This window comes from Mustela putorius, unplaced genomic scaffold (assembly GCF_011764305.1).
Source record: "Mustela putorius furo isolate JIRA1106 unplaced genomic scaffold, ASM1176430v1.1 tig00003949_pilon_pilon_pilon, whole genome shotgun sequence".
In the NCBI taxonomy this organism is placed as follows: Eukaryota; Metazoa; Chordata; class Mammalia; order Carnivora; family Mustelidae; genus Mustela; species Mustela putorius.
The window spans coordinates 6,058,922-6,078,128 of NW_025422093.1; the positions used below are offsets into that span (position 1 = coordinate 6,058,922).

The window sequence follows — 19,207 nt, forward strand, 5'->3', positions numbered from 1 at the left end:
AGGTATGCTCAAATATGATAAAAAAGAGAAAATATTTCTTTAAAAATGATCATATTTTTTATTACTAATTTAAAATTTTGTCTGTGTTCTAGGAATAGTCCTGCCCTGGTCTATGCCATCCTTGTCATATGGACCTGGAGCATGCTACAGTTTCCACTCGACCTGGCAGGTAAATGTCTCAATATTTGCTCAAAGAAACAGAAAATTATAACTCCTGATTACAAGCTATAATCTTTGTAGGCATTTGAGAAGATTATCATTTTTAATCATTTTAATATTCCAGTGTTAGTTCTGGTTCAGTTTAGAAGAAAAGTTGACTGAAACTTAAGAAAACTGCTAGTGGATCCATTCTGGGACCTGGTGATCCTGAGAGAGTTGCGTGTACTGAAGCACAGGTTTACACTCACTTCAAAGAGTGGTTCCATCACCTATGCATTGTAAAATCTCCCACAAATTATGTAAGACCTTTGTGCCTCAATTTTCACCAATGAAATGGGACTGTTAATCATAGAAACTAGAGTTGAAGTTTCTTGTGATAACTAAATAAGATAGAGTTTGTGAAGTACTTAGCATAGTTGCTGGGATACAAATGTTACTTCTTGATATTTTAAGACCTCATTTTCATTCTTTTGTCAGACCCATATCTTAGAATATCACAGGGAGTAAGAGCAGTTTGGGGGCCACAAGGAAAATTAAAATTTTCCTCAGTAGTGGCCCTTCGAATTCCATTGGTCATATTAATAAATACATCAACTCCTAAGACTTCGTAAGAAGAAACTGTTTACCAAGCATATCATACTAGTGATGATCTAGAGCTGCTTGTCCAATATAGCATCCACTAGCCACATGTGGCTGTTTAAATTTAAATTAATTAAAATGAGATAAAATTAAAAGTTCAGTTCCTCGGTCACACTAGCCACAATTTAAGTGCTCATCTATTGCATATGGCTGCTGTAGTAGGCAGTGCATTAGGCAGAACATTTTTTACCATCTCAGGAAGGTCAATTGGAACCATTTCCTAACTTCCAGGAAAGATATCTGGAATTCTGACTTGAGAATTCTCTAGGATGCTACTTTACCCTGAAGAAATTCTGGGATTTAATAATTACATTTTCCTTAAGCCTGACTTCTTTTTTTATGGCACCCTACTCGATGGCCTCAGGATTAAAATTAATCTAAAACAGAGATATTTAATCTTCCTGCATCTTCTTTTGGCTTACTTTAAGAGGCCCAGAGTTTTCGGAGGCCATTTTAGAATTTAGCAAACACTCTCTGAAACAAAACTGTCATCAAAATAGATGGAAAGAATGGGGGTGGAGTTTTAGAAATACCCAAAATCTAATTACCGGTTAATAATTACAAACAAATGTATGCTAATAACACACACACACACACACACACACACATTTTGTTGTAATGTGCCCAATCTATACCTCTTGATCAGGTGGTGTTTCCTGACAGAATATTTGGTACCATCACTTTAGATGTTGAAGAACACTCTTAGGAGGTCCCTTGGAATCATTTCCTGACCCTGACTTCTTAAGAGAAGCCACTATTGGGGCACCTGGGTGGCTCAGTCAGTTAAGCATCTGACTCTTGTTTTCAGCTCAGGTCATGATCCCAGTGTTGTGGGATCAAGCCCTGTGTAGGTTTTGCCCTCAGCAGGGATTCTGCTTGAGATTCTCTCTCCCTATCTCTCTCCTCCTCTCTCCTCACCCTCTAAAAAAGATAAATAAATTTTTTTTAAAAAGAGAGAGAGGCCACTATTGATCTTATGTTAGGTTTTCTTTTTTTATTCACACTGTTCCTCCTCACCCTCCTATATCTTGTGGTTTATAGCCTTGCTAAGAAAATTTTTATTTGGGAAAGAAATTGTATAAACTTTCAGGGGTGATAATGTTATGCAGCTGTTTGAAAAACAAAGACCAAATGTTACTTCTGACTAAATCACTATTGTATTTTCCAACAAACAGTACATTATGTTCACCCATATCAAAGCAGCTTCATAATATTTGCAGGCTCCAGTAGACGAAGGCATTCTTTGTTTGAAAATTCCAAATGGAAGGCTTCATTATTATAAAGGATTATTTTATGCCCTTGACCTTGAATTAAATTAGCATTTTAGAAATTAAAACAAAAAGGTTCATCTGTTGATTGGGCCTCCTTTTGTTCAACTGGAAAATCAGTAATTATATCCAGTGTTTCTTGTAAACCGTGAAATGAAACCATACGGCATTAGACAAAATAAAATAACAATGGCATTTATTTTGGGCTTTTGTCCACCCACCATTAGAAAAATATGTTTAACATGAATTAGGTTTGAATTTGAATTATAAACACTTGCATTTCCACAACATAATTTATACGTGTGGCTAAGTGAGTCAACCAGGAAACAGGTAAATCCCAAATGGAGGATACAGAAGGATCCCAAACTCAGCATCAGCAAAGTCATTCATTATCCCAAGGGAAAGAGAGAAGTGAGAAATCAGAGAGGAGCCAAGGATGTTACTCTCATGGAAATAAAAAGAGCCAAGGAATAGGGGCCCCCTCCTCACAGACATCATTGTTACCTTGGTTTTCTAAGGAAAAAACTGGGGCCCAGGAAGGTTAAGTAACTTGGCCCCCATCTTACTAAGAAAAAAACGAGGCAGCCAGCCTATCTGGCTTGAGGCCTAAAATGCCCTGCTGTGCTCTCTCTTGACACTGCAGACCCTAGGGACAGAAAAGGTGGTGTCCCCAGGATGGGGACTAGAAGGTGATCTAAAATTTGTGACATGGATGGAAAGCTGAGGACTGGCTTTCTTTTGTGTGTTTGATTGAAATTAAAACAGACAATTGATTTTAAACATAAAATGACCACAGATGTTAAGTGGTTAAGGGGTGGCTAAACGTGGTGTTCAATGTTAAGGATGAGCTCACTCTTTCCCCCCAGAATTAAACTATAGAATCAGTCCTAACTGTTAAGTACTACAGCCCCCATCGTTGATGACTTGTCCCCATTTCATTCTGTCTTACACATTTCAGAGGTGCACTAATTGGTCTGTCTTGTGCTCTCAGTACAGCATGTGGTCTGCCCCTTGTCCATGGCAATGAGGGGGTTCCCCAGCTTCTTCTTTTGCCAATACAGCGCCGATCTTTGGAACATTGGGATCAGCATCTTCATACAAGACGGCCCCTTCCTCATCGTGCGTCTCATATTGATGACCTACTTCAAAGTCATAAACCAGATGCTGGTGTTCTTTGCCGCCAAGAATTTCCTTGTGGTGGTGTTACAGCTCTACCGCCTGGTGGTGCTGGCGATGGATGTCCGCACTTCCTTGCTACATCAGCCCGGCAGCCTGAAAGCAAAACATCACTGCCCGTGTGAACCCACTGCAAGTGAGATCTCATCTGGAGACCCGGAGAGCGGCTCTAAGGGTGACTTGGGGGTCCCCTTGCAGACTTTACCAGTCACCCCTGAAGACTCGCAGTCCACCCCATAGCTCCTTACTGACAGAAAGCAGCCACTAGAACGTTCCTTCTTATGGACAGAATCTCCACTCTCTCCCTCTTTTTTAACTTTGGCATATAATAATTTTCAAAAGAACAACATAAAAAGTGATCTTAAACCAAAGCTGAGGAATTTTCTTTTTTTAACTGAATGGAAAGAACTTTGATTAGTGGCTATCGCTACAACTTCTGTGCGATGGTATCAGATGTTACAGTTGTTCAACGACTAAGTGATTTGTTTGTCTTGAACTGTTTGAAAAGCTATGGACAGGGTTACAGTGACATGCCCTCAAAAGATTTAGTGCAGACAAACTGTCACGGCTGTTACCTGAAAATAGAGAAGCTTTGAACTTTGGCTCCATTGTCAGACTATCTCATCTGATCTTTCCTGCAATGTCCCTGACATCAAAAAATGTACATTCAGTGAATGCAGAACAAATGAAGGGAAAAGTGCTTTTAAAATTACCTCACTGTGAGCTGGAAGCAGTGAAAATCTCTGCCCAGCTTCCATAGCATTGAGAGCCCTCTCCATCGCTGCACAGACCTTCCCAGGAAAATCATTTTTCTGGGCTGATGTGGTATTCTGTCATGGTGCATATGCTCTTACAGAAATTTTATTGCTTTTGGCTTGGGCACTGCAAAATTCACAGCAAGCCATTTCGGTTGTGAGGCAGGAAATACTGGTAATGCTAGCAAAGTCACAATTTCCACTCTGAAACATGATTTGCGGTATTCATCAGTATTTTTCTTAACTCTACTTTGCCATTTTCTGTATTGCCAAGTCGAATTATGTGGGTTGATGCAAGGAAACACTGAAACAGGGAGTAAAGGTGTTTCAGGCCCTTTAAGTGTTACCATAGTTTCTGGAGTCAGCCAGAGGTAGATGGAACCCCTCCCAACTGCGGCTATGGGAGCCTGAGTCGGCCTTTGGTCTGTGGTAAGGTGTCAGGGATAGAGGCTTGCATCAGCCGGACACGCAGCCAGCAGCCCTTGACTGGTGACCGGGTGCAGAGTACGCCACGCCACGGCATTGTGGAAATCAGGAAATTCGCTTTTCTTCCCTGCATTAAGACTTCACCTCCCCAGTGTTGAAATAGACATTCTTTCCCCTTACACACCTCTGTACTTTCCAGATGGAGGTCATTCAGAACATTTTTAAATGATTTTTGCTTTTAAAGATACAGTGTGAAAATTTACCTGACTGTATAGCAATGATTACATTCGAGGCAAGCAGTTACGAAACTGCTCTTTTAGGGTTCAAAGCAGAATTCCTCCTTGTTATTATGCTGAGGAATTCAAAGGGACATGAAAGATAAGACCGGAGTATGACCTTAAATTGGGTGTGACTGTTTGACAACCACTGGGGACAATTTTATCTATAAATCTGTGTGACAGGATATCTGTTCAAAATATCTGATTCAAACGTTTCAAAGGCAAATTCTATTTTTATACAGAGAAATTAATATTTTCCACTCCTTGGCTTTTTCAGTGCCTGATAGCATGTTTTTATTTCATCCTTTTTTTCCTTGTGTTTCTAATTTTAACAGTATGATGATTATAATATTACACATGAGACGAGTGGAATACATTTATAATTTTCATAATAATTTTATGAACGTTAAGATCAGGAAATTATATAAAGAAAAGAATAAGGGCATGTTATTTAAAATGCTTAGCAATTGGAAGCAAAATAATAAGTGCTACTATTTATAAAAACGCCTCGGCAGAATCTGTTTTTCTGTTGACTATTTTATGTTGAATGTTTTCTTCTACAACATGTATGTGCTGCTTATTATTGCAGATTTGCTCATGGCATACTTTTCATGTTTTAATTTTTTTCTTCCAGCAAAACAAACATTGAGCATCTAAAAATAGATAAACTATAAAGTAGTACGGCTGTTGCAAGGATATTTTTAAACATTTTCAAATCTGAGACTTGGCTTGGCTTCGTGAATGAGTTCCTAGTGTTTCAGTAAAGTATTTTGTAATTAGCACTCCTCCAAAGGCCTTGGAAATGGGAAGTCCAGAGTCTGGCTTTACTTAGCGTTCCAGGAAGGCAAAGGGCATGGAGGACCATCTCAGCAATAAATGGTGGCAGAATAGACACACGCTCCCACAGGTTTTCCAGGAAAATCTGTGAAGGGCAACATTCGTTAACCTAACCGTGGGTACCTCTACTCTCATGGACTATTTTTATAGTCATTTAGTTCATTTAAAAACAAAACCTAAGTCTAACCTAAATCTAAGACCCCTGATGAAAAGAGTTAACCTTGTATTCAGTAATTGTCGTTTTTATTCTAGATTGCTAAACGTAGTGTTTGAAAACAGTCCAGCATTTCCTATAAAGTGATTAGAACAGCAGTTGCCATGCGTATATTGACAACCCGGGACCTGCTTCCATGGTATGTGTAAGCAGATAACTATTCAGATCATCTGTACGATGTGTCGCAAGCCATACCTCTCTACGATCCCTCACAGACCCACAACATACCAATCCCCAGCCAGTGAGGAGAGTGGCTCGTTTGTGGTAGTGTCGTTATTGTTGTGGTTGTTTTTACCTAATTCCTTGATGGAAATTCAATCAAATGTCTTTCCTAAAAACATATCATTCTACTCATGAGGAAACACAGGGTACATATTTTAATGATGTTGCATGGAAACGTAACCATGGCATGGGTTTTCTTTTGACCCTGACCAGATGAGTCCCAAAGATGACTTCCCATTGCAAGATCCTTAAACTGTCTTTATCTTTCATTATTCTGTGAATTTTTATTTCAGCTGGAACTGCTAACATAGGAAATTAAATATTTGTATTGGCCAATAACATTCTAGCTAATCTTCCAAAATGAAGACTCTTACACAAATTTACTGGTCGGACCTGTAGTGCTTCCACTAACATGTTGCAGCACTTCAGGCCCTGTAAAACAGAAAGACACAACCAAGAAGCATTGGGATTCTCTACTGTAATATTAATTGTGGATTTATGATTTAATAGAAAGCTTCCAAAGCTCTGGAAAAGTATGCATTATAGGTGCACATGGTTTAAGTTTCCTCCAAGGTATCAGATTTCAGCACTGACATCTATTCCCTTTGGCACTTAGTTTCAATTCTTAATCTATTCTCTGGTTAAGAGAGAGAAAGAATTGTAGAAGACCAAGTGTCTGTCCACCTTCACTCTGCTTTGGCGCTAGGAAAGTGAAATGCTGAAATATATTGCAGAGACTTAATGACGTACACACACAAAAAATCTTGAATTATAAGAAGAGACTGTTACATTTTTTGTTTTGTTTGGGTTTTTTGTTTTGGTTTGGTTTTGCTGATTTCTTTGTACTTTGGGCCATTCTGATCCACTCTTGCAAATATCCTATTTGGGGGTAAAACTCGGCAGCTGGAGGACATTTATAGCCCTGAGGCTTCAAATAACATTCCATATGATGGGAGGAACTTTAAACAGTGTTCAAATAATCTACGGCTGCAGCCTTATATTTTACGCATGTCCATCCTCTAAATCCTTTCTAGAATATTTTGTGAGAGTATTTTCTCCAAATTATTTATATCAATACTATTTTACTACGAATGACCTTTGTATTTTATTATATACATTAAAGAGTTTGTATACAACATTATCTTGATGTCTGTTTTTTGTCTGCATTTCTTGTCTTTGTTCTCTACTGTCATTCATTTCATTTCATTTTTAAGCTTTGATTTTAAAAAACAGATCTATTTAGAATGTGACTAAAGTGGCATTTCAAACTAGTGAGGAAAGGCTGACCAACTTTATAAATGATGTTGGGGAATTTGTGAACCATCTGGAAAAAATAAAGTTAGATTTTTATCTCACGCAATATATAGAAATAAATTCCAGATGGATTAAAGAACTAAATATAAAAGTGAAAACTATAAAATATTAGAAGAAAATACAGGATGTGTCTTTAGCATTCAGGGAATGGAAAAGATCTTCCAAAGCAAGACGTGAAACCCAGAAGCTCTGAGAGAAAAGATGGACAGATTTTTCTACATAAAGGTTTAAAATTTCTATATGGCTGAAGGTGTCATAAATATATCTATTACTCTCCTTTCTGGGGAATGGTGTCAGTGCAGTTATACAAGAGAAATGAGAGTTATAGAAGTTAGAAAGGAGTCAAATTTATCACTTAATTGTAGAAGATTGAAACTTGAACTCCAAGAAAAGCACATAAAAACATAAGAAACTATTAAAAATAATAATCTAAAATTATGCCAAAATCAATGCTTTTCTATACATAAACAAAGATTACATAAGGTATTTGAAGGAGAGAGTTCCATTGTAATATAAATTAGAACCATAAAATATATAAGAATAGACTTAGTAAATGTGCAAGATCCATGTGAAGAAAACTTCAAAATGATTTTGAAAAGCATCAGTGGATAATTTAACAAACTGAAGGTTATATTTCTATTAGGGAATGGTTAGATACCTTGGTATTTTAAAAAGTATTAATTTCTCCTAAATTGATCTACAAATTTAGCACAATCTCCACAATGACAGCAACAAGATTTTTATTTTTAAAGATGAACCATGTTAATTCTAAAGATTTTATGACTAAAGCATGAAAGAATACCTGGGAAACATTAAAAGTAAAGAGAAAAATGAGAATGAGCTTTAAGGATATTTAAATATATTATAGATCTACAATAACCAAGAAAATTCAATTCTGTCAGGCAGAAAATGGAACAGAATAAGGTCAAGAAATAAACTGAAGTACATAAGGATTTTGATATATGATAAATCATGAGTGGGGAGGGATAAAGTATTGTAAGTGCCTTAAGGTCTTTAAAATATCAAATTAAATACCTATCTCAACCTATATGTCCAAAATATTTCCAGATGGACCAAAGAATTAAACACTCAAATTAAAAAAAAAAACAAAACCCTGCGATGATGAGAATGTTTTCTAAGCAAGATACAAAACCAGAAACCATAGGCAATGAATAAATTTCAACTTGTAAAATTAGAAAGTTTTAGAATCACGAATATACCATAAGTGAATTCAAAAATTGAACAATGAACTGGGTAACTACTCTTTCAACAAATGTAACAAAGCATTAGTTTTCTTAATGAGCAAAGAGCTCTTACAAATAAGAAAAAAAAAATCCTTTGGAAAAATCAGCCAAAGATACATGATTCAATGTGAAAGGAATAGTCAAGGAAATGCAAATCAAACCACAATGAAATACCATTTTTCAAATGCAGATGAAACCACAAGATACCATTTTTCAATTATCAGCTTGGCAAAGATTCAAAAATGTTTTAGGATGCTGCATTAGAGGGGCTCAAGGGAAGTAGGAATTCTTAATGCTAGTGAGGATATAACTTGGAAAATGATTTGGCAGTAACAGTCTGAATTAAAAATACATTTGTCATCTGACCCAGCAACTCAACTTCTAAGGAAGTATTCTACAGACAATGTGCACAAGAATGTGTGTATAAGACTGATCAAAGCAGTATTTTCTGTAGCAACAGCACAGTGTCCATCCGTAGGGTCATTATTAAATTATGAAATATCCATACTACATAATAGTGTGTAGCTTTTTAAGGGAATAAAGTAGATCCGTAAGTGCTGATAAGGAAAAACCACTTTAAAATTTTGTTAGGTAACACCAAGGGATCAAACCATGCGGTTAGTATGTCGCTATTTTTATGAATGTTATTCATACCTTTATAAGTGCCTGGTAAACCTAGAAAATGATCCCCACGTTTCTGATGATCATAGACATTCTCACCTTTCCTGAGGTTTCTTTTTTTAGCTTTTATACTTTTCATAGTTTGAAAGTCTTAAGTATTCATTACTTTAGTGATTTTAAAAATAATTATTAATAAAAAAGAAACCTCACCAACTTACAGAGCCTTTTGCCATGTAGAGACACTCTGATATCATTTTGCAAATAGAGCAAAAGCACATCAATCATTTTCACTAAAGAAAATATAGACTTTGTCATTATAACTAAGAACAATCTTTGGACTCTTTAGGTGAATCAACCGTTAAAACCATGTCAAATTCTGCTTGCCTTATGAAGCGTCAAACCTTAGGTAATTAAGTAATGAATAGACTTACAAGACCACAGAAAAGTCAAACTGACCAAAACGATTCACTGGTTCTCGATGGGTACCACGAAGACTACTTTGCAATGGCCAGTCTGATACTTTCACACCTCCTTACATTTTTGAAGCCACCAAAACAAACCACAGAGGAATTTCCCAATTGAATTACAGAGTCAAACTGATTTTCCCAGGAGAGACGGAGAGCTGAAAGAGCCCTGAAAGAGAAGTCAGAAGGAATCTGTGCATCTGTTCCCAAGTCCATATTCATAGTCCATCTAACTTGTGTATATAAGCTTTTCATATCTTTGTCAAATATTTACTAAACTTAAAATTGATTGTGTAAGTGGTCAAATGGATCATATGTAAATCAGATCACATTATTGAGGAAAACAAAAATTCCTAAACCAACCATATGTCAGATATCGTATAGTCTTTGTATCCAAACTAAGAATTTTGGGCAAGGAAATTTGAATCTACAAGACAAAATATGTTTTCTCTGTGGATGCTGTTGTTTAGTGTCTGCCAAGTGCATAGCTGGAGAATTCAGATGGTTGTGGTTCTGGGATCTTGGGCATTGTTTCTACCTTCTGGCAAAGAATGTTCTTCCCTATTATTCAAAGGTTCCCATATGACCTGAATGACAGCTAACAGCTGGGTCAAAAGCTATAATTATATCATCAGCTCTCTTGGTTTCAACTAACTTCTGTAGCTTGTGGGGATTTTGGTATTTAACTTCAACCTCTTTCCTGAACTCCATGCCTGGATTTGCATCTCCCTCAGCTGCTCTGTAAGCATCTCACACTCAGTCTATATAGAATATATATTTGACACACTCCACTACCAATAGACTCTCTTCCCTGTGTTCCATCTAATGTCTAGCAGCATCACTAGCCACACAGGCACCCACACTAAATCTGGAGATATCCCTGACCTTATGCTCTTCTTTCTTATCCTTCCTACCCAAGTAATCACCTCATTCTTTCAGTTATGCTGCTCATAATTTCGTTAAATCTTTAACCTGTCCTCTCTTTTTCAACAGCTACTGTCCTCTTTTAGCGTCTCATCATTTCTTGCATCGGTGACTGTTGTCATTTCCCAACTGACCCTCCAACCTCCTGGTTAATCCCCCATAAATATTTCAAACTGCATTTAGAGCTGTTCCAAAATGCGCAATGGATCGTGTATCTCTTCTATTTAAAATGATGGTGCCTCATTGCCAACAAGATCAAGTATAAAGTCCCAGGAAAATCACTGAAGACCTTTCATAAGCTGACCCTAACTTGACTTTTCAACTTCGTTTACCATCACCATGTACATGTGTGTGCACACACACACACACACACATGCACACACACACACACATACACACACACACACCCCTTCTGCTGTAAATAGTACTCATGCTCCCCTAAATATGTCATTATATTTCACATAACAATGTAAAGTTGGCACACTTTGCTATTTTTCTTTTCAGTGATGCACTTCATTACTACTAGTCTATTAGTGATTCTTTGTCTACTCAGCCCTCATCTCTCTTGGGTGGCCCATTTCACCATCCAGAGTTGATAGATAAGGGGAGGAGACACAATCCCATTGGCCAAGATTGTTCTTCATGCTGTAGGAATTCTAGGAGAGTGAACACAAGTATTATTGGAGAGTAGAGAATGCTCTAGTCTCAGGTCTCTGATTTCTAGGGTTTCCTTCCAAGAAACAACTCTGTGTAGAACTGGGGGATTCATCAATTATCATGGTCCCAGACTAGAGGCTATAGGAGAGGCAGCAGGCCAATGACTCTCAGAAGTTTCCTCCTTTACTTCTCACAACTTCACAGCTTCCAGAACTGAGTGACTCTCCTTCCTTCCTGTGTATTCATAGCACTTTGTACTTGCCTCTGTCTCAGTGTTTATCATAATATATGTAATGATTTCTTTATGTGTCTGTCTCTCCTGTGCCTATGAGCTGTTTGGGGGCATAGGCCATCTCTTATAATCTATCATAAAACCACACAGCTCCAGACATACTGAAATTTTATCTGTTCCCAGAAAACAAGTTTTTTTCTGTCTTTGGGACTTTGTTCTTGCTGTGCTTCCAGCAACCCTTCCCTGACTCTTTCTTTCTTTCTTTTTTTTTTCCTGACTCTTTCTTTTTATTTGGATTCCAGCTTAAATGCAAGGTCCTCAAAGAGACCATCACTTTTGCCTTCCTCAGTCATCCCCATGACATCAATCTTTATTTTTTTCCTACACTAGGTGAAATTATCTTTACTTTATAAATTTATTTACTGTCTATCCTTCTTATAATGAAAATATAAAGGTCAAGTGTATCTGTCTTATTCACCTCTGTGTCCCAGAGACTAGCACATGGTAACTAGCTGCTCAGAAACTACTGTTGAGTGCGTTATTTTTTCTGTGCTTATTTATATCTTTAATTCTTTTACAAAACCGAAACCATACTATTTATGTATATATTCTACTTTGTTCATTTATTATAATTTCTTGAGATTTTCCTAAAGTTAATTATTCTTTGAGAGCATAGTATTTACCTACTCCTCTGGGTGAATGTAGAAAAAACCAGGGCACCTGCGTGGCTCAATCAGTCAAGTATCTGCCTTCGGCTCAGGTCATGATGCCAAGATCCTGGGATGGAGCCCCACATTGGGCTCCTTGCTCAGCCAGGAGTCTGCTTCTCCCTCTCCCTCTGCCCCTCTCCATCCCCCATCCATGCGCTCTCTCCCTCTCTCAAATAAATGAATAAAATCTTTTAAAAAAACAGAAAGACAAAAAAGAAAGAAAGGAAAAAAACAACAAAAGCACCATAGGCTTTCCCAACCACCCTCCTCCTTGACATTTTGCCTTTGGTGCTGTGAAATGCCTCTTCTTTGTGGCTTCCTCCACTCCTGTGGTGATGTGCGATCCCCACCTCTGAGTCTCATATTCTCTCATTGTTTGATCCTTCTCTTCCATGGGTCTGTTGACTCTTGTGCTCTATAAATGTATAAGCTCTATCTTGTCCATCTGGGCTCAACCCTACCTTTGCAATTTTGCTCTCATCAATGATCCCTTAAGTCTCTATTGCCAGCTTTTCCCCAAGCCTCTCTTCCACATTTCCATGTAGATGCTCTTCTGCCACTTCCAGATCAACATTCCACGATTGGAACATGCCCTCTTCCAAATCAGTTCCTTTTCTTGAACTTTCTATTTATGATCCTTCCAGCCATTTTAGTTCAAACTAAGTTGTCATCTATGATTGACTTTCCTCATTCACACATTTGCTGAATATTTTTTGTTTTGCATAATGAATATAATTTTATTTCTTTTCTCTGATTATATAAGTCATATGTGTTCCATGTAATGCTTCAAATGTTTAGAAAACAAAAAAGAAGGTAAAAATCACAAGGAACAGCAACCTCCTAACTACAATGTTTACCATGAATAATGCCATCATTAATAAAAGCCAACTTTTTGTTAATCTTTTATTTCAGATAGGAAAATGATAGACAATATTTGGATACATAAACAAGTTTACATAAATAAGATAAAAGGCTAATTAACTCTTTAAAATAAAAACCATAGAAGGAGTTGCAAAAAATTGTGGCTTCATTTAAATCTGTATGATGAACAATTTCAGTCCTCAGTCTTGTCAGTTTTACCTCTAGGAAGGCATATATAATCTTATGTTCAAAAATGAAAAATGTCCACATTTTAGGCCTTTTGTGAATTTGAAGCCTGGACCAAATGGTGCCCCTGTGGTAAACTCTGGAATTGGGACCTTATTTTATTCATCTTTTCAGGCCCCATGGCGACTCAAATGGCACATGTGGAGCAATTTTTTGCTCTGTGAATGATCAATGGCATCAACAAATATCTTTTAATACCTACTGTACACAAGCCACTGCCAGCTATGTGTGAGATACACACATGAATAAGACATTTCCCTTGCTATTGAGAAAATTTATATCCATAATCTTTCCCCAAAAATGCCACTATAACCTCCATAAACTTCACTACCTCCCACCTATCTTCATGCCTGTGAAGGGCTCCTTTTGGTTCTCTGTGGGTTTTGTGTAGAACCTGTAGTCCTTGGCCTTGCTCCCAACATGCACTTTGATATGTGAGAGTGGATGCAAAAAAGAGAGCAGATCTGAGAGAACAGGTTTAAAAGGAATGAACATTGTTTGTTTTCTGAAAACATATTTTGTAGTTTCATGGCCCTTGATCACTGTAGGATGGCCACCGTGGGATCCCTCAAACATTGCAAGAGCTCATCGTGGTCATATAATGATTTTGGCTGTAATCTGCTGCCTTCTTTTCACAGGATGCAGCCATTCTGCAGAGGCTTCTGTCTGAACCCAGCCATATTTCTAGGCTCAAAGTGGTGGGACACCATTCATGTGAAAGCACCATGGGAGACTTAAAAGCATCATGTGGACCTTCAGGATAATCTAAAGTGCATTCCTAGCAGATGTCCAAGGCAGAAGATGCTCATTTGTTACATGTAAGGGAGCAGAGAGATTTATTTTTACAAATCCACTGGCCTGAAAGGAAGAACACTTGGGAAGATCACATCCTAGTGATCTCAATTACAGCAAAAGAGTCTTGGAAGGAAGACATGCCTGCCCTACACTCGAAAAGCATAATGTCTCCTTAAGTTTTTGAAAAATACTTTTCAAAAAGTTTTAAATTTTACTGAAGCAATACATGGCATGAAAGCCTTAGAGAAAACGCTAGCTTGGAGAACATGTCAGTCATTTTTAAGAGCAGATGTCCACCACTTTTCTCTTTGGGGGAAGCAGTCCATTAAGCTGCATGCTGCTGAATCAGATGTGACAAAAAAGTTCAGTCAGCCCAGTTTATTTTGGCTTGAGAGTCAGCAGCCATGAGTGGGCAATGGCTGGTATTTCTGGATCTGTTATAGCTTCTACTTTAGAGACTATTGAGTCAGACCTGACTGAACTCACAGACATCTCTGGTTCTGCTGCACACATGTGTCTCTTCACGGCCCGACTGCTAGAGATCTATAGCATCCTGGTAATTTGTGTTTTAAAATTGCACACCTACCTGCACAGATGTAAAATCAGCACCAAGCAAAATAAGCTTACCCTCAAATCTTTGTATTCTGTGTTCTTCCATAGAAGACTAAACACCCAGGCGCAGATCCATTTATTATACAGTACATGTCATCTCTGGGGGTGACAGCCACATTCATCAAAGCTCCAATCCCTCGAAAGGGATAATGTTCAGGAAATATTTGAACGGCTATCAGAGAATTCATCCTCGCCTTATGGCTTTTCTAAAACTTAATAAAAATCCTGTTTTCAATCAGAATCTTCCAAAGAATACAGACCTCATTTCTCCAACTTTTCTTGGAGAAGCCAAAGCAAACATCAACTATTAAAAGTTCTATATTTTAGTTTCAAGTGCCTCACTTAGTGTCATCCTGTTGACTTCCTTTCAGATGTTGTCCACATAGGATTTTACTCAAGACAGATTCTGCTCTATATTTGTGCTTTGAGTCACATACCTTTGGAGTGTTTGAGCTTGAACCGATGTTAGATCTCCTTACTTCTTTGAAAGTGAAGAAATAAAAAAAAAAAAAGTGAAGAAATAAAAGCTGGAAGAAGAGCAGGGTCATCCTAGATATACCCTAGCAAATGGGAAATTTTAGAACAAAATGACCTGTACCAAAAAAGCAAAATACAAACAAAAATATACAACAAAACAAAAAATTAATTATGTTTAGTTATCTAATAACACTGAGTATCTATAATAACCTAAATATAATCTTACCTACCCATCATTTTAGAGTTTATACAATGTTTTCACATAAGTTGTTTCGATCCTCACAACTGCTCTAGAAACTCTTTTTTTTTTTTTTAATGCCTTAAACAAATGAGGAAATGAGCACTCAGAATGGCTAGAACACTTGCAAAGGTCAGGATTTGGGGTCTGCACAGGGGCTCGTAGCCAAAGGTTTTGATCCCCAGGCCAGTAAGTTTTGTGAAATGATTCTATTCCAACAGTAAGCAGCCCTGCCCATAAATCAACTTAAAAATCTAATAGATTTGCTTTTCCAGTTGGTCTGAAATTTTCCAAACCTAGCTTTGACCAGCAATATTGTTCTAATGTCCCAGGGAGTGGGTCCAAAGCCATGCATCCATAGATGACACCATCTGTCAGCCTAATCAGAACAGGATTAAATTATGACTCTATTTCTTTGGTCCCTAAACTGGTTTGCTCCCAGCAGCTTCCATCCTCAGGAGCATTCAAGTAATAGGACTGCCTCTTCGCAAAGAGAGACCGGTATTGTGCATATTCGTTCAAAGACAACTGTTGCTGTTGTTTCTGTGGTACTGGGATTAATTATATCTGAGTGTTTTCTTTTGATTGCCTCCTTTTCTATATATAATGGAGCTGGGAAAAATAAAACTCAAGTTTCCTTTTCCCCACACAGAAACCCTTTCCATATTTTCTAAAACAAGTAAGATAATAAAGGAAAGGCATAGTGACAGGGAAGATATAGGGTTCATTTACAGACCTTTGTAGTTTCCTTGACAGACTTCTCCCTTCCCTCCCCTTCCAGAATCTTCCCTTTCACAAGAGTACTTTAGGTCACAAGGACAGGACTCTACAGCAGGTAAAAGTAAAAGGAAACCAGTAAGTCTTTCTTTCTTTTCTTCCTCTGACTTCTTCATTTGCATAAATTAAAACCCTTCTTTCCTTTGGCATAAAAGTAAGTTCTTCAAGTACTCATTAAATGCCCAGTCATCTCATCCTGTTTTTGGCTTCCTTAACTTTTTGTCCCTCAACCTCTCATGGATATCTCTTGTCAGACTGGTAGGATTTTTTTTTTTTTCTGTAAAATTTGTATTGGTAACCTTGGAAAGTCTGAATTGCATCCAAAAGGAATTCATTACTGAGTGGGGGTGACTTTGACTTTCATAAAAATGAATGCTCCAAAATCATCAGCTTTAGAAAATAATTCATTATACTTTTTTTTTTGGTGGTGGGGTGGATAAAGTACCCTTCATAAAAGCACCTCTTGCATGAGTATCCTGCATGACCTATCTCTTATGAAAGAAAATGTTAGGACAGTCAGCTATTTGGAAACACTGTACGTGCAAGCTTTTATGCTGACTTTCAGTGAGAACAAGATGAATCATGAATACTTAAAATTCTTTCCCCATGGTTCGGCTTGAATCCTCATTTAATTGTTTCAGAATATGCACCTGGGAGATGCTGTATACAATATGGGTTTGTGCATTGGAGCCTCCAAAAATTGTCCAGCTTAGTGGCCAGTGGGAATGTAGTTCCCTGGAAATTTCATCTCAGAACTCTCCTGTCTCATTATTTGGCCAGATACTTTCATTTCTCTCTTCTCCCAAGGCAAAAGAATATCGACCACTAACCACAGTATATTGAAGGTTAACAAAAGTTTTTTAAGATTTTTCCTTAATTTAGAAAAATTGCATAAAACTGAGGATAAGATGTGTGCATCTAACATCCAACCCAAAATAATTTTAATATTTTGCCACATTTGCTTTCAATTTTCTCATGTTAAATATATAAATAAAGTAACGATCAAATAGAAATCGTCTTTGTACTCCTACTTAGTTGCATTCTTCTTTCTCTCTCTCTAGAGGCACATGTTTTCATAAATTTGGGATATAATCTCCCAGTCCACATTTTTATATCTTTACTATGTGTCTTTAAATATGATATAATATTTGAAGCAGATACCTCTAACTGTCCACTTAATCACTGTCACATTGCCTTCTACCATTCTATCAGAAGCCTGGTCCTATCTAGGAAGAAGTGGGTCAGGAAGGCACACACACACACGTCTGTGGTATAGCTAAGGAGTGAAGGGATAGGTAGGAAAGAATGTGACCTAGTTTGGGTCAAGAAGCTTTACGCAGAAGGTCAGAATGTGAGGTTTCTAGAAAAACCATTGCTTTCTTGGTTAAGAGGATACATTCAGATTCAGCTCTGAGGCATGGATGCAATGTGTGACATGGAAGCTATCATCTCGTCATCTTGGGAATGGAAGAGAAGAGATAGAATGAGCAACAAGCCTTGAAAAAAAGACACTGGCTTCAGGTTTGAGCCCCTCTGAAAATATTTTTTTGAGTCCTCTGGCAAAGATGGACTAATTAAACATATTTAGACATGTACATATCCTGTTCTCCTTTTGAACCGGACCTAGTTAATTGTACAAGTGTCCCATCTCTCACTTTGTGGGACTTGACTGATGGCACCTTGGAGCCACTTCATCTGGATCACCTTCAGCTGAACTCTTAGAGGACAAAATTATAAACTGCCATTTTAGTTAAGCCACTGTCATTACACTTCTTTAAATGCAGCCAAACACAATCTTAACTGCTAATGTATTATTTTGTCTTTAAGATTTTTATAGAAATGATATTACCTTAACAACCTTTTTTTTCACTCAAATTATGTCACTCTTTATCCAATTGATACATAAATAAAGTTTATTTACTTTTAAATTTTTCCACCCACTTTTTTCCCATGGGTATTTAGATTGTATCTTAATTTTCACCATTACCAATGATGTTGTAGACTCATTTGCATAAAAGTTTCTCTAGGATGTATGTTAGATGAAGACTCTAATGGATTTCTTTGATATTCTTAGTTTGGGTCTAAGTGACTTTTTGAAAATATAGAATTATTTGTGAATTTAAAGGTAGGTGGGTAATGACAGTCTCTGGGTCTCTTTGAACTATATGATGTCACATTTTTTTTTTTTACCATATTTTATTAAGCTTCTGACAAAAGTGAAGACTAAAATTTAAAAATATACAGAAAACAGCAGTAACTGAGTAAAAAAGATTTTTATTTCCACAAGTTCTATGACAATTCCTTCTGTTAACCCCCTTTTGGTTATGAAACTCTATACCAGGATTTTTCAACCAGGGTACAAATGGGACTATATCATTCTTAGTTGTAGAGCCTGTCCTGTGCATTATAGGATGTTTAGTAGCCTCTCTGGCCTCTATTCACTAGAAGACATTAGCATACTCCTTCCCAGCTGTGACAACCAAAAATAACTCTAGGCATCACCAAATGTCTCTAGGGGTGAGGGGGTGCAAAATGACCTAGTTGAGAACTACTGCTCTATAGCAGCTAATTTTTGTGGTATTTAGGATCAATATGAACAAAGAACCCCATGGAGGCAATGGCAGAACCATGAATTTTTTTAATGGTAATTTTCGGCCCAATATAGTACTGGTTTCAGTAAACCTATATTTCCAGCCCTTAAGTTTGGGAAATTAATATTGGATAATCATAAAACCTTTGTAAAATAAACATATGAGGAATAATAAGAATATAATTACATATATACTGTGCAGAGAATTTTCCTAATGTGTTAGATATACCTGCTTATTTAATCTTCACAACCTACTTGTAATATAGGTATTATTTTATAGCCATTTGACAGATGAGAAAACTGAGGTGCAAGAAGTTTAAGATTTGTTCAAGGCATGTGCAGTTACCACCATGTTATAGATGAATAAATTGAAAGCGAGATTAAGAAAGCTAACAGGGATCTCATAGTATTAAACTCTGAGGTAATATTCATTATGGATTAATATGGTTACATGCATAAACATGATACAAA

The 19,207-nt window shown here is 37.2% G+C and overlaps 1 protein-coding gene across 2 annotated transcripts in view; it reads left to right on the top strand.

The window, feature by feature from the left end:
- TMEM26 (transmembrane protein 26) overlaps positions 1-7,110 on the top strand; it is a 48,008-nt gene extending 40,898 nt beyond the window's left edge. For both annotated transcript variants that reach the window (XM_004765677.3, XM_013063074.2), the window contains 2 exons: positions 93-169; positions 3,058-7,110. In XM_004765677.3, coding sequence (XP_004765734.1) covers positions 93-169; positions 3,058-3,482 — 502 coding nt within the window. In that variant the 3' untranslated portion in view covers positions 3,483-7,110. The remainder of the gene's footprint in view (positions 1-92; positions 170-3,057) is intronic.
- The last annotated feature ends 12,097 nt before the right edge of the window (positions 7,111-19,207 follow it).